This window comes from Podarcis cretensis, assembly GCF_951804945.1.
Source record: "Podarcis cretensis genome assembly, chromosome: 14".
Taxonomy (NCBI): domain Eukaryota; kingdom Metazoa; phylum Chordata; class Lepidosauria; order Squamata; family Lacertidae; genus Podarcis; species Podarcis cretensis.
The window spans coordinates 29,118,275-29,133,598 of NC_137183.1; the positions used below are offsets into that span (position 1 = coordinate 29,118,275).

Here is a 15,324-nt window from a genome sequence, read left to right on the forward strand (position 1 = left end):
ACCAAGGCAGATCTCCGTGCATTGCCTTTCAGGTAGTTCTGCTCAGTGCTATTTTTCTAGAAAAAGAGGTGCAGGGACTCACCATGAATACCTCCCTTGTTCTCTTATAATGGCAATGGTGCTCACTTCAGAGGTGCTGGAACTGAGTTCTGGCTGGAAAAAATAGACTTGGCGCTACTATTTTCTGTGCATCTACATGGGCAAATTATTTGGGGAGCTCCAAGATCTTCTTTCAGGTGACTTCAGTTGTGTTTTCATTGAAGTTTCATGGTACGTAGGAGAACTTGCACCCCACGCTCTTGAAACAGAAGGCTCACCTGTCTTTTCTTGGTTCTCAGTGCTTAACTTTGAAGCACACAGTGGCCGAAAAGTTTGCTTTTCATGCTGATGAGGCAGTTCTAGGAGGCTTGAGGCAGGGACTCCACTGCAGAAATTTGCCCCTCACCCTGATCCCATACCCTCCAACATTTATCTGTTGAAAATAGAGATATCCTATTCAATAACAACAACAATAACAATAGTAAAGGCAAAGGGACCCATGACCGTTAGGTCCAGTCATGGCTGACTCTGGCGTTGTGGCGCTCATCTCGCTTTACTGGCCGAGGGAGCCGGCGTACAGCTTCTGGGTCATGTAGCCAGCATGACTAAGCCGCTTCTGGCGAACCAGAGCTGCATACGGAAATGCCGTTTACCTTCCCGCCGGAGTGGTACCTATTTATCTACTTGCACTTTGAAGTGCTTTCAAACTGCTAGGTTGGCAGGAGCAGGGACCAAGCAACGGGAGCTCACCCCGTCACGGGGATTCGAACCGCTGACCTTGCGATGAGCAAGCCCTAGGCTCTGTGGTTTAGACCACAGCACCACCCGCGTCCCTCAAAATAACAATAGTATTTTTTACTATTTATACCCTACCCATCGGACTGGGTTGCCCCAGCCGCTCTGGGTGGCTTCCAACATATAGAAAAACATAATGAAACAATTAAATATTTTTTTTAAAAAAAAACCTTCCCTATACAGAGCTGCCTTCAGGTGTCTTCTAAAGGTTGAATAGTTACTTATCTCTTTGACACTGCATCACTGGATGGCCGTATGTGGGTCGACACTCAGAATCAAAGTGTGTGGGTTACATGAATGAGAGATAAACAGTTAAAACCTTGATCAAGGAGGAGTTTGGCTCTGCCTTGGCCCTGTGCTTCTAGTGTGGACTCCAGCCCTGTCCCAGATGAGATTGGTCCTCTTGGAAAGGTTGTGCCAAATTCTTTCCTCCGGCATTGTTTATTTTTAACACCTCCTTGCTGCCAATTCCGCTGCCTCCCCCCAGGGCACTTAAGCCAAGCGCCTGGGGATTGGGGGTCTGTCTGTCAGCTCCTGCTTGGCCCAGCTGCTCTTCCCCGCTTTGGCTCTTGTAGAAAAGAACCACAGAGGTTGTGAGTGCAGCAGCTGCAGTCCAGCTGCCTGTCGGCCCTTTTCTTGCTATTTCTTGTGACAGAGGAAGCAACCAGCACCTTAGCCCAGATTTCAGGCCCATGGCTCCAAGGTAGCGAATGAGCCAAGCCACTCAGGCCTTGCCTTGGGCTCACTTGGGAATGAGGTGGAACCCTGCCTAAAGGCTCAAGGTCTGCTTGCAGAGGCCATTGTGTCAGATAAGAGGTTCTGGGGCTCAAGCCAGCCTGGAAATTCAGGTGGCTTTGATGGCGTGTAGTACCTTCCATCAGCTTCAGCTGGTGGTCCAACTCTGCCCCTATCCAGACAGGGATAGCCTAACTTCTGTCATCAATGTCCTGGTAACCTAGGTGAGATTACAGTGGTACCTCGGGTTAAGTACTTAATTCATTCCGGAGGTCTGTTCTTTTTTTCTTTTTTTAAAATTTTTTTATTAACATTTTAAAGACTACAAAAGAAAGAAAAAGAATTAAACAAAACAATACAATACAACTGGAGGTCTGTTCTTAACCTGAAACTGTTCTTAACCTGAAGCACCACTTTAGCTAATGGGGCCTCCTGCTGCCGCTGCACCGCCGGAGCACGATTTCTGTTCTCATCCTGAAGCAAAGTTCTTAACCCGAGGTGCTGTTTCTGGGTTAGTCGAGTTTATAACCTGAAGCGTATGTAACCCGAGGTACCACTGTACTGCAACATGTTATATGTGTGGCTGTCTCTGAAGACTGTTGGGAAACTTCAGCTGGTGCAGAATTTGGTTGCTCACTTGGGCAAGACAGTTTTGAGCATATGACACCGATCCCGGCCCAACAGCACTGGCTGCCCATTTGTTTCCAGGCCCAATTCAAAGCGCTGGTTTTGACCTATAAAGCCTTTGTTGCATATCTTTAGGTACCAGGTGAAAACACACCCCTTCTCCCAGGCCTTTGGCTAATTCAGCAACCCATGGCTTTGTGTTCACCCCTTTCATTTGGGCCTTTCTCTCCACAGCCGGGGCTGGGGGCTCTGCCTGGATGACCCACCAGCCAAAGATGTGATTGACTTCCCCTCCATCCCTCCGGGAGTCCTCTACGATGTTAGCCATCAGTGCCGGCTCCAGTATGGTGCCTACTCCACCTACTGTGAAGATATGGATGTAAGGAGGGGCTGGAGCCTTGGGGGCTCCCCAGTTATTTTGGATACAGCAGCAGCATCAAATTCCAAACAGGGTATGCAGGTCGGGGTGGGGTCTAATCTCGTCCGAGAAACTCTCTCCAGAAGGAAACGTCAGTGGAGAGGAGGCCAGTTCAGCCAAGATTTGGGTAAGCAGCTCACCCCTGGTAGAGCCAGTACTGTGACCATAGAATCACACAACTGTAAAGGTGGAAGGGACCCCCAAAGGTCATCTAGTCCAACCGTCTGCAGTGCAGGAACCAGAGCTAAAGAATCCTTGACAGATGGCCATCCGACTTCTGTATAAAATCTGCCAATGAAGGAGAGCTCCACAGCCCAGTGGGAGATTTAAATCCTGGCCTCCCAGGTCCCAGTCTGGTGCTCTAACCACTACACCACACAAGCATTTCCTCCATTCCTCTTCCCCCACTTTCTGCTGTATGCTCACCTTTCCCTTGCTAGCCTCCCACACCATGAAAGTTTAGGCCAGCCTTCCCCGACCTTGCACCCTCCAGATCTTTTGGACTACAGTTCCCATCGGTCTCAGACACACTGTGTTGGGGCTGATGGAAGTTGTAGTTCAAAACATCTAGAGGGCACCCAATTGGGGAAGGCTGGGTTAGATTGTAAGGTCCTTGGAGCGGGGACCTGTCCATTTTCGCTTGTCTTTACTTTATTAGGCACCATCTGTACATTGATGGTGCTACATAAAGAATGCCAATTTCAGTGCCTTTCTTACTGTGCTCCTTTCAAATTGGTTCACACAAGACTGTCAAAAAGAATCCAGAGTGTTGGGGGCCACATTGGCAGGGAAACTGCACTTCTTGGATTTGGAGATGAGAAAGGAATAAGTGGGAGCTTCTCCCCTTTTCTCTTCTGTAGGGCAGTGTGGGGCTCATTCCACCCATAAGGAGAGAAAACTCCTCACCTCTTTTTATTGCCTTCTCGTCTTACAGAGTGTCTGCAGCACGCTGTGGTGCTCCGTGGGGAACACGTGTCACTCCAAGCTGGACGCAGCGGTCGATGGCACCAAATGCGACGAAGGCAAGGTAATTCCCCTGCAAACGCATGCTCCTCTGGACTAGGAGCTGGGTTCAAATCCTCCCTCAGCCATGAAGCTCACTGGGTGGTGACCACAGGCTACCTCTGCTATTGCAACTTAAGGAGATTTTACTTTCCTCCACACTTTCCAGGCATGATCCACACTACTTTAAAGCTCTGTGCCGAAGCGCCTCGCCAAGAGCCATTTGTGGTGCTTCAGATTTAAAGGGCAGGTTTTCACTGTGAAAACTCCAGGGCGAAAAGAACGGAGCACTCAGACATGAAACTTTAAAGTGCAGAGCTGTGCCTGAAAAGTGCAGGGCAAAAGGTGTGTGTGAATAAGCCCTCAGTGCAGACAATACTGAGCTAGGTAGATGAGTGGTCAGACCTGGTTTAAGGGAGCTTTTTGTGTTCCCACTGCCGGATTTGGCTTCTACTTGACTCTATAAAATGCACTCTTGCTCAGTATATACAGGCAGCCACTCTTTCCTTTCTTTCCACTGCAAAGAAAGTGTGTTCCAATTAGAGATGGAGATGGAACCCAAATTACTCTTGGCTTTATTGTTTTTATTTTTTTAAAGGAGAGCATCTCAAGTTTCTTCCTCCCGCTGGTCTTGGGTGCAACCTGAGATGTTCACACACCAGCCACAGGCTGCCTTCATTAAATCTGTCAGGGCCTTCTCCCAATTCTGCCTTAAAGCTATCCCAAACTGAAGACTGAGAGGCTGCTTTTACAAAATCCACAAAATCCTTTTTTCCACAACCCTCTCTTCTTCTTCTTCTTTTTATTTTAAAAAAAGCTTCCCGCCTGATGAAGAGTTTTACAAACTTGAGAGCTCACTCACTGCTCTACAACCTTTCATTTGGACATAATGTTTATTACATCTATTTTATTAATTTGGTTTATGAGTCACCTCGTAAAAAGTGCTCTCTAGGCTACGATAATGGTTTTATTCTACTATTAGCTTCTAGGTTCGGATCATGCCATTTGTTCTGGTCGTGAGGCTTTTAGGACATAATTTCCCCTCTTTTAAAGCTGTCACGAGTTAAAGAGAATTTGTGAGTCATGCTCTGCTGGTTTGCGGAGAAAACATTGTACTTAATTAGGAAGAGGGAAAATGATCAAACTGCCTGCTTCAGGCTTGCACTTTCAGATATTGCCTGTGGGTTTTCTAAAATAACTCCCCAAACATGAAGCCCAGAATCTTTCTCATAGACACACACACACATGTCTATTTATATGATTGCTAAGGTATTGAAATTCTGCTACAGTTGTTAAGAGTTTGGAGATGTAGTCCAAAACATCTGGATGGTGCCAGGTTGGAAGAAGGCTTGGCCTGAGCCTGGATGTCCAGGCCAGCCTCATCTGATGTACTCCTCCTTCTTCCCTTCCTCCACAGTGGTGCTTCAATGGGGAATGTGTCCACATGGGATACCGCCCCGAGTCCATCAACGGAGGCTGGGCGGCCTGGAGTTCCTGGGCGGCCTGTTCTCGGACCTGTGGGGCGGGCGTGCAGAACGCAGAGCGGCAGTGCAACAGCCCCACGTAAGTGACCGACCCTTCTGCTTGCAGTGGGGGGCGAGTGAGGGGAGTATATGAGAACATGAGAAGAGCATCGGCTGAATCAGGCCGGTGGCTCTTCTAGTCCAGCATCCCGTCCATGAATCTGTCTGATGTTCTTTGAAAGCCATCCAAGTTGGTGGCCATCACTGCCTCCGGTGGGAGGGAGTTCCATAGGTTAACTATGCACCATGGGTGTAGCCAGGATTTATGTTGCCCAGGCCAGGGGGTGGGCAGGACACCCACCTGTCCTCATCCTCCGTCTGTCTCTGTCTAGCAGATTCGGAATGAAATGTCTCGACAACTGTTGTTTTAAATTACCTTCTTTTGAGCCCAAGTGCTCAGAAAAAACCTGTCAAAATCTTCAGTCGTTTGAAAACTAGGAAGTTAAATTTAAAAATTAACATCAGTTTCAGATACAGTGGTACCTTGGGTTAAGTACTTAATTTGTTCCAGAGGTCCGTTCTTAACCTGAAACTATTCTTAACCTGAACCACCACTTTAGCTAATGGGACCTCCTGCTGCCGCCATGCCGCCGGAGCACAATTTCTGTTCTCACCCTGAAGCAAAGTTCTTAACCCGAGGTACTATTTCTGGGTTAGCGGAGTCTGTAACCTGAAGCGAATGTAACCTGAAGCGTATGTAACCTGAGGTACCACTGTATTCTGATTATTTCTACTTTCAGTTAAGTATTTTTATTTATTTACTTGATGGGGGGGGGCAGCTGCCTGCCCTGCCCCCTGGCTGCGCCCATGCTGTGTGCTGCGTGAAGGACTTTTCTTTGATTGGGCCTGAATCTTCCAGCATTCAGCTTCCTTGGATGTCCACGAGTTCTAGCATAATGAGAGAAGGAGAAATGCGGTTCCCTTTCTCCCTGGCCATCCAACCTCTGCTTAAGACCCTCCAATGAAGGAGAGCCCCCTGCTTTCCAAGATCTTATGTTCCGCCATCAAACAGCTGTTATGGTCAGATAGTTCTTCCTAATGTGGGTGTTCGTCGGTCTTTCTGTCCCAACCTCAGGCCAAAGTACGGTGGGAAGTATTGCCTGGGGGAGAGGAAGCGCTTCCGGGTTTGCAACACCAAGCCCTGCCCCTCCGAGGGACCCTCTTTCCGCCAACTCCAATGCAGCCGCTTCAACAGCAGAGCCTACAAGGGGAAGCTGTACAAATGGACCCCACTCCCTAATAACAGTGAGTCCACCTCTCTCTCTCTTTCTCTCCAGCAAAACAGCAAAGATGTATTTATGCATGTATGCATGTATTAGTATTCCACCTTTCCTCCAAAATGTGGAATACATGGTTTTCTGTATTTTCTCTCACAACGACCCTGGCAGGTAGTCTAGGCTGAGGGAGGTAGCAACTGGCCCAAGGCCACCTGTTAGTTTCATGGCAGATATAAGTCCTGGTCTCCTAGGCCCCAGTCCAGGACTCTGACTACTGCTGAATTTATACGATTACTCCTGCGGTTATTTAAAACATTTATTTGTTTACTTATTTGCAGCATTTCTATTCCACTTTTCCTCCAAGGAGCTAAAGGTGGCCTATACAGTTACCTGCCCCCCTTTCAATCTCCACAACAACTCTATGAGGTAGGTTAGGCAGAGAGGAAGTTGCCAGCCCAAGGTCACCCAGTGAGCTTCTTAGCAGTGAGGGGATTTGAACCCTGGTCTCCCAATTCCTGTTTCGGCACTCTAACCACTGCACCACGCTGCTGTTCCTCCGGGCAATAGCAAAGCAGTTCAAACACACACACAAATTAATCTATTTGTAACCTCAGTAAGATTCTATTCATGGTTGTGTGTGAGAGAGAGAGGGGTGGTGGTGTAGGATCACTATCAGGCTAGGACCTGAGAAACTCATGTTCAAATCCCCACTCAGACAAGAAACTGACTGGGTGACCTTAGGCCAGTCACTGCCTCTCAGCCTAACCTACCTCACAGGGTTGTTGTGGGGATTAAATAAGGAGGGAGAGAACCATGGACGCAACCTTGATCTCCTTAGAGGAAAAAAGTGGGATATGGAATATAATAAATAAAAATCCATACTGTAGCTGTCAGGGAACTGACATCAGAGCCAGCAGTGAAGGCAGGGCTCCCAAGCGATACCGGAGAAGGGCCAAGCAGGGAGAGAGGGAACTCATCGGCTGGGGAAGGAAATCAGCGTAACACCAGGGATAAAGGGGGGCGGTTGGGGGAATTGGAGAGGGGTCTCCAGGACTCTTCGCTGGAGACCAGCGGGGAGAGCACAGGTCCTCCTCTGCCCACACCCACCCTGCGCAGAAGACTTCCGCGCAACAAAAGCAGGCGTAGACTTGGCGTCAAAGAGCTTCTGTGCTGGAAGAAGCTTAAGAAACACCCACTAACGGATTCTGCTAGCGACTGAACAGCCACGAAGTGAAGGGCTGTCCAGTCAGGAAAGGTTTAACCAGGCTACCTAGCCAGGAGTGGTGGCAACTTATGCACGAGCAACCCCCATACATCCATTACAGTAGCTATGCACACACTAAGCTAAAAACTTAAGCAGCCAGCAAGTGCTTGTGTGGACAAGAAAGTCTCAAGGAGGTGCCAAGATCTCATCAGAGTCAGCGCCTGCCTTAGCTCAGATAAATGTGTGTTTATTTATAGAAGTATTATTTATATATGACCCTTTTGTAAGATAAGGGCAGTGTACAGCAATATTAACATATATTAAAATGAGAAGCAGTACAAAACATTCACTGAGCTGACACTAGCTAATCAGTGGCCATTTTAAACAGCTGCTCAGGCTGGTCAGCATAAAAAAACCCTTCAAAATCAAAAGTGAGGGTGCCCGCCGCATCTCTGCATGGGACCAGCAATGTGTAACACCTCATGTATTGAATACCTAATGCTGGCAAGCTGTTCTTTGGCCATACGGCTTGAGGAGACGAGAGGAGAGGCAGTCAAGTGTCTGGACTTTTCTCTCTGACATCCGCAGTTAACCCTTGCGAACTTCACTGTCGCCCGGAGAACGAGTACTTTGCAGAAAAGCTCCGCGACGCTGTCATTGACGGGACCCCGTGTCACGAAGGAAATTCGAGCCGAGACATGTGCATTAATGGGATCTGTAAGGTAGGAGAGGTTTGGGGAAGTGTGACTCCCTGGATGGAGGAGAGAGAGAGAGTTTAGAGACTAGCCCTCGCCCTATAAGAAGATCCCTGCATGTAGTAATCTAGCATATTGAAGTGTGCTCTGCTAACATTCTACATGCAGGGCATGGTGAGTCAGGTGAGAGAGCCTTCGGAGACACAGCCCTGCAATCCAAGGTGGTGGTGCAATCCAGTGAGATAGGAAAGCAAGGAGCTAAATGGCCCCTTAAACCTAGGTTATGGGCGCAACAACGTAATGTCTAGGCGTGCCTTTCTTATAACAAGAATAGAAAGCTGAAAATGAATGAATTGCAGCTAAAATATGATGTTCATTTTTCACATGGTCTATTCCTTCCCTTGCCCAACCCCCTAATATTCTTATGAGGATCTCTTCTCCAGTCTTCAGAGAGGGGCTGGAAATGGGGAGGCAGAAAAAGTCCTTCTTTCCTACTACTCTGCAGTTTTAATCTGAAATCTTAGGTGCAATATTGCACCCAGAGCTCAGAAACGGCTCGCCCTAATGAAATTCCCTGTCGCAAAATGTGCCTAGAACAATGGGAGTTTCGAACACTGGTGCAATCTAGAACCCAGCCACTTTACATTCTGTATTGTGGCCAAAACTGCCCGGGTAGGCAGGGTCTCTGTGAGTGGAAAGAGACCATGGAAACAGTAAGCGTGGAATTTCTTGCAAACCCTGACGATGCCTAAGGTTTCCGGAGGAAAGGAACAAATCCAGAGTTCCCCTGCCAAACCTAGCCTGCCAACTTCTCTCCCTGATAAAGGAAGGTCCCCCTGGAGAGTTTTAAAATAGCCTGTCGCTGACTCCAGTGGATTAAGTGATCAGAGAGGCTGGTGCGCCAGAGAAGGATTCAAAACCCTCCAAGTGATGACAGGTGAATGGGGATGTAGAGCAATCCATACTTTGCCTCTTCCGGCTTCTCAGAGAGGAACAGGAAATTGGGGGTGGGGAGGGTCTCCTCATGAGTTGGGGCAGTGCATGAGCCTAGTCTAAAGTGGCTGCTGGCCTGTCTTTCCTCCTCCCTGCAGCCTATTAGAATTTATGTATTTACTTATGATCTCTTTATACATGTATATCCTGTACATTGCAAGTCCAGTGACTGTGTAATTAAATGCATGCGCCCTTGAGCTTTTGCCCTGGACTTTCAGAGAGCAAGCCTGGATTTTCGCCTCAGAAGTCAGCCAGTGTGAAGATCCAATCGACCCCACCCAAGCAGCCCCTAGGTTTTTGGACTACAGTTCCCCTCAGTTGCTCTGGAGGTGACTAACCCATCACCCGTCCCTGATGCCTTTCAGAACGTCGGTTGTGACTATGAGATTGACTCCTATGCTGTGGAGGATCGATGCGGCGTGTGCCGTGGAGACGGGTCGACCTGCGAGACCGTCAAGAAGACCTTTGAAGAGAGCGATGGGCTGGGTGAGGATGTTTCTGCCAGATTTGGGGGCCTGGTTGGGAATAAGGTGGGATGTCAGAGGATAGAAATGGAAATGGGACTGCCTGCAATGAATGAACATGGATCAGAACATAAATGGATGCCTACTGAAGTATAGGTCGGTTCCTATACTATATAATAACAGCAAGAACCTTTATTGAACTAACAGAACTGGACAACAAGGGCAAAGCAACTGCTTATATACATTTCTGAAGGCCTGGGCCACTCCCACTCCAAACATGATTGGCTGTCAAAACTTCCAATCAGCGAATCATGACTCAGAGTTTAAGGGCCAATGGCAGAGGCCCAAATCCTGAAATGTTCTGTGATTGGATATCATATATCGAATCAGAACACAGGGGCTCAGAATCCTTGGTCCAGACTGAAGCTCAGGCAAACACAGAGCACTGAATACACAACACCTACCAACATCACTGATGGAGGGGTGTTGGTGGGGAGGGTTGAATGGTGCCTTTCTTGGACCCAGCTTGCTCATTTCCCTCCTCAGTCCCCTTCCATCTTTGAGAAGTTCCAGATAACTTGGCATTTGTGGAATTAGAAGCACTGTGACAAGGATATATAGGTGCACTTGATGTAAGCTAGAGGTACAAATGTGGAGGAGGCTAGACCTCACAGAGGTCCCTCTCTTCTTTGAGGTTTTTCCATTACCCACCAATGAGTGTTGTGTTCACATCACATGCTTTCCTTTGGCAAATGTTGGAGGATTTTCTCTGTCCCATTCATGTGCTCTGTTCAGAAACATCCCTCCTCCTTTCTCCCCTCCACCAAAAAATATTCCTTGGTAAAGTCATGCGCTGGGTCTCCCAGTGGCCATTTCCTTTCACAGTAGAATGACAGGCATTCTGGGAAAGGGTGTGGGCATTCAAGAAGGGACTACTCTAGTGACATTCAGAAAAGGGGACTTTGACTCCCCTTTACAGAAAGGAGTACTTTTTGTCCTGTTAACCTGCAACTGACGAGGAGCTTGATTCCCCTGAACAGGCTATGTTGATGTTGGCCTCATCCCAGCTGGTGCACGAGAGATCCAAATCGAGGAGGTGGCGGAAGCAGAGAATTTCCTGGCCTTGAGAAGCGAAGATCCAGAGAAGTACTTCCTGAATGGCGGCTGGACCATCCAATGGAACGGCGATTACAAGGTGGCCGGGACCACCTTCACCTACGAGAGAACTGGGAACTGGGAGAACCTCACGTCTCCAGGCCCCACGGAGGAGCCAGTGTGGATTCAGGTACTTGCAGAGGGTTCAAGTGCTGGGCTTTGAAACCTGTGAGTTCTGGGTCGAGTGTGCCACTGTTGTGGACTCACTGCTGCAGAGTTGGACAGACTTAATTAAGATACAGGAAGCAGAAATTCAACAGGTGCAGCTTCCTAAAGCCCTGCTTTTCGGCATGAGGGAAAGCAGCACTTGTTGAGACTTCACTCTCCGACTGCAGCTGTGAGGCTGCCGAGGTCATAAACATATTTTCAGCCCTCGGTGATTCTGTGTCCTGGAATCTGCTCATCCCTGGCTTGTGTTTAAACAATCCCTCCCAGCTCAAGCTGGAGTGGAAGGTTATTTCGCGGCCAACAAAGAGTTGATTGAAATAGACCCCAAAACTCTTGTAGGTAACAGTATGGTATTTGTGCTCTCACAGAATTGCAGAGTTGAAAGGGACCTGCACGGTCATCTAGTCTGACCCCCCTGCAATGCAGAAATCACAGTGACCAAGATGATCAAGGGTCTAGAAACCAAGCCTTAGGAGAAACAGGGGAGGGAGTTGGGTATGTTTAGATTGAAGGAGAGGTGACGGAGAGGGGATGTGATAGCCATCTATGAATATCTGAAGGGCTGTCGCATGGAAGATTGAGCAAGCTTGTTTACTGCTGCTCCACTGTGGAGGAACCAAACCAAGGGCTTCAAGTTACAAGGAAGGAGATTCCAACTCAATAATAGGCAGAACCTTCTGATGCTGAGAGCTGTTTGACGGTGTACCAGACTCCCTCAGAAGGTGTTGTGTTGGCCTCTCCTTCATTGGAGGTTTTTAAAGAGAGGTTGGATGGCCACCTGTCAGGCGTTCTTTAGCTGTGATTCCTGCATTGCCAGGAGTTGGACTAGATGACGACTGGATCCCTTCTAACACTACAATTCTATGATTTGTCAGACTTTAAGGTGCCACGAGGCTCTTTGGCCTTGCTTCCATGCCATTTTAAGCTACAGTCATACCTCATGTTACGTTCTTTCAGGTTACGTCCTGCGACGACCCGGAAGTACCGGAAAGGGTTACTTCTGGGTTTCGCCACTCGCGCATGCTCAGAAGTGCAAAATGATGTCACGCGCATGCACAGAAGCGGCGAGTCGCAACTCGCACATGTGCAGACATGCTGCTGCGGGTTGCGCTCTTTTCATGTTGCGAACGGGCCTCTGGAATGGATCCTGTTCGCAACCAGAGGTACCACTGAATAGTTCAACTGTGGTTTATCCATGAACATGCAGAGTGCACCAGAACAAACTATGTCTTGGCTCACAACAGCGTGTTAGCGCCAGGAGGGAGGTAGAAGCCACGCGCCCACAATTGCCGCCATGTGCGCCGCCAGGGTTCAAATTAAAACCATAGTTCAGTTTCCCTGTAGTTTAAAATGGCCTGCGAACAAGGACTTTGTCGTTTCAGGAACTGGGTTTGTCTCTTTTCTGTTAACTGCTTTGAGCACGCACTACAGATTTCTGGGAAACGCAGCATGTAAATAAATTGGCTATTGCTTCATAGCCTCCATCTTCACAGCTTTGCCTGCCCCCGCCAGCCATGCTTCTTGCCGCTTCTGTTCTGCAAAGCTGCTCTGTGAAGTTCTGAGCAAAGCGCTCCTCTCGAGTTACTTTGGAAATGGCAGCATCTGGCATTCGGGAGGTTCCTGCTGATCTGGGAAGCCTTTGCTGTCTTCCGTGGGTGGACCTGGCCTCTTTCTTGCCCAGCTGAAATTGAAATCTGTTGCAGCATTCCTCAGAACCCTCCAGATGTCTTGAACTGTCACTCCCATCACCCTCATCTGGTTCATTGGCCTGGTTTGCCGAGGGGGCTGGAGGAGAGGCACTACCAAGGGCCTCCGACCTTTCCAGAGGCTGCTATGAATGCGGAGACCACCATAGGGCCCCTCCTGTCAGTGGTACAGGCTCCTGCCCTCCCTGTATGGACAGTTCATCGCCATTTTTTTCTGCAGGGAAGTCTGGTGGGTGTCTTCATGGCTGCCAGTGAAGCCTTTGCTTTGGAGCAGTCAGACTTCCCAGGAGAGCTCTTTAGGAGTTAAATGGATTTCTCAGGGCTAATTCTTTTTCTCTCCCCTCTTGCAGGGAGGTGTTTACTTTAACATTCTCTTCCCCTTCCAGCTTGACAAGGAAAGGAATTCTTTTTCCTTTTTTGACCCCTGCTTGTCTTCCTCCAGCTGCTTGTGAATTCTGAAACAAAGGAGCTGGCTTTGAGACCCACCAGGCAGGCAGGCAGGGATCTCTCCTCTTCCTAAATCACACCACCTTGTTGGGGGGCATCAGAGGCATGCCAGGCTGGGGGGCTTTCGGTACACGCCTTCTTCCCCTGTCGTTTTTGCCACTGCCCTGGCAGGTTATTCATTTTGTGTTCCAAGAATAACTTTGGTTCTTTGCTTAAAAGCTATTGTGGTTAGCGTGTTGGAACCTGGGAGACCAGGGTTCGAATCCCCACTCGGCCGTGAAGCTCCCTAGATGACCATTGGGCCAGTCAGTGCCTTCTCTCAGCCGAACCTACCTCACAGGGTTGTTGTGAGGATAAAATGGGGAGGAGAACCATGTACACCACCTTCAGTTCCTTGGAGGAAAAGGTGGGAAATAGAGACAATCAATCAATCAATCAATCAATCAGTCAATCAAAGAAGATCCAGCCAGATTCCTGAGCACAACAGCCCTCTCCCCTCATGTGGTTTCCAGCAACTGGCATTCAGAAGCATTGCTGCTTTCAACTGTGGAGACATTATTATTATTATTACAGTGGTACCTCGGGTTAAGTACTTAATTTGTTCTGGAGGTCTGTTCTTAACCTGAAACTTTTCTTAACCTGAGGTACCACTTTAGCTAATGGAGCCTCCCGCTGCCGCCGCGCAATTTCTGTTCTCATCTTGAAACAAAGCTCTTAACCTGAGGTACTATTTCTGGGTTAGCAGAGTCTGTAACCTGAAGTGTCTGTAACCTGAGGTAAAGGTAAAGGGACCCCTGACCATTAGGTCCAGTCGTAGCCAACTCTGGGGTTGCAGCGCTCATCTCACTTTACTGGCCGAGGGAGCCGACGTACAGCTTCCTGGTCATGTGGCCAGCATAACTAAGCTGCTTCTGGCGAACCAGAGCAGCGCATGGAAACGCTGTTTACCTTCCTGCCGGAGCGGTACCTATTTATCTACTTGCACTTTGACGTGCTTTCAAACCACTAGGCTGGCAGGAGCAGGGACCGAGCAACGGGAACTCACCCCGTCGCAGGGATTCGAACTTCTGATAGGCAAGTCCTAGGCTCTGTGGTTTAACCTGCAGCGCCACCCATGTCCAACCTGAGATACCACTGCAGTATTATTATTATTATTATTATTATTATTATTATTATTATTATGCTGTTACCCTTCATCTTAAGATTTCAGGGCTGTTTGCAGAAGAAAATACAAGATAAAAATAAAAGTAAATCATTAAAACAAAACAGCAAAATAATACCTCTCCCTTCCCACAGACACATTTAAAAGGCTGTAGAATATTAATAAGCCAAAGGACTGGTTGGAGAGGAATATTCTACCAGAAAACCATGTTCCATTCCCCCCCCCCCCCCGTCACTCAGTTGGGAGTGTTTTTTAAACCTTGATGGAAAGAGCTCTGAAGCAAAGGAAGCTCAATTCTCTCTCTCTCTCTCTCTCTCTCTCTCTCTCTCACACACACACACACACACACACACTCTTTCCCTGGAATTTCTTGGCTGGTCCTCAGAAAACTCAGGGCATAGCCCTTGTTCAATATGGCCAAACCTGTCGGTTTCATTTTCTCTGTTTCTAATTTTTCCAGCCTTCCTCCGATTTCTGCTTACGTTTGCAAATTTCACTTTTCAGACAAGAGAAAGCTTGCAGAGAGGCTTACAGATATCAAGAAGGCAAGCTGGCGCTTATCCACCCTTACCCTTTGGCCCCTCTTATTCAAGGCACATGTCCACGCTTTAAATCTCTCTGTCTGAACTGTCCCCCAAAACCTGCTCTTTAAAGCTGAATCGCAGCAAATATCAATTCAGGTTTACCGTGGGTTGACACTTGCTCCAATTGTGTTTTCAAGAAGGAAAAAGGGGGGGCACTTGGACACAGAGTTTTTCACACCTGGAAAGTGTGGAGGAAAGGTAAGTGTGGATAAGCCCACTCCTTGCACTCAGACTTATTGACATAAAAGGTACGACACAAAAGGGAAAAGACTGGGAGGGAGGAGGAAGAAAGCAAGTTCAGGCAGTGGTTTTGTTGTTTAGTCGTTTAGTCGTGTCCGACTCTTCGTGACCCCATGGACCAGAGAACGCCAGGCACTCCTGTCCTCCACT

The 15,324-nt window shown here is 48.3% G+C and overlaps 1 protein-coding gene across 2 annotated transcripts in view; it reads left to right on the forward strand.

Annotated features, from left to right (window-relative positions):
- ADAMTS7 (ADAM metallopeptidase with thrombospondin type 1 motif 7) overlaps nt 1-15,324 on the forward strand; it is a 67,766-nt gene that overhangs the window by 12,886 nt on the left and 39,556 nt on the right. For both annotated transcript variants that reach the window (XM_079953599.1, XM_079953600.1), the window contains exons 9-15: nt 2,431-2,575; nt 3,549-3,641; nt 5,034-5,179; nt 6,215-6,384; nt 8,149-8,282; nt 9,614-9,734; nt 10,753-10,997. In XM_079953599.1, the coding sequence (XP_079809725.1) occupies nt 2,431-2,575; nt 3,549-3,641; nt 5,034-5,179; nt 6,215-6,384; nt 8,149-8,282; nt 9,614-9,734; nt 10,753-10,997 (1,054 nt within the window). The remainder of the gene's footprint in view (nt 1-2,430; nt 2,576-3,548; nt 3,642-5,033; nt 5,180-6,214; nt 6,385-8,148; nt 8,283-9,613; nt 9,735-10,752; nt 10,998-15,324) is intronic.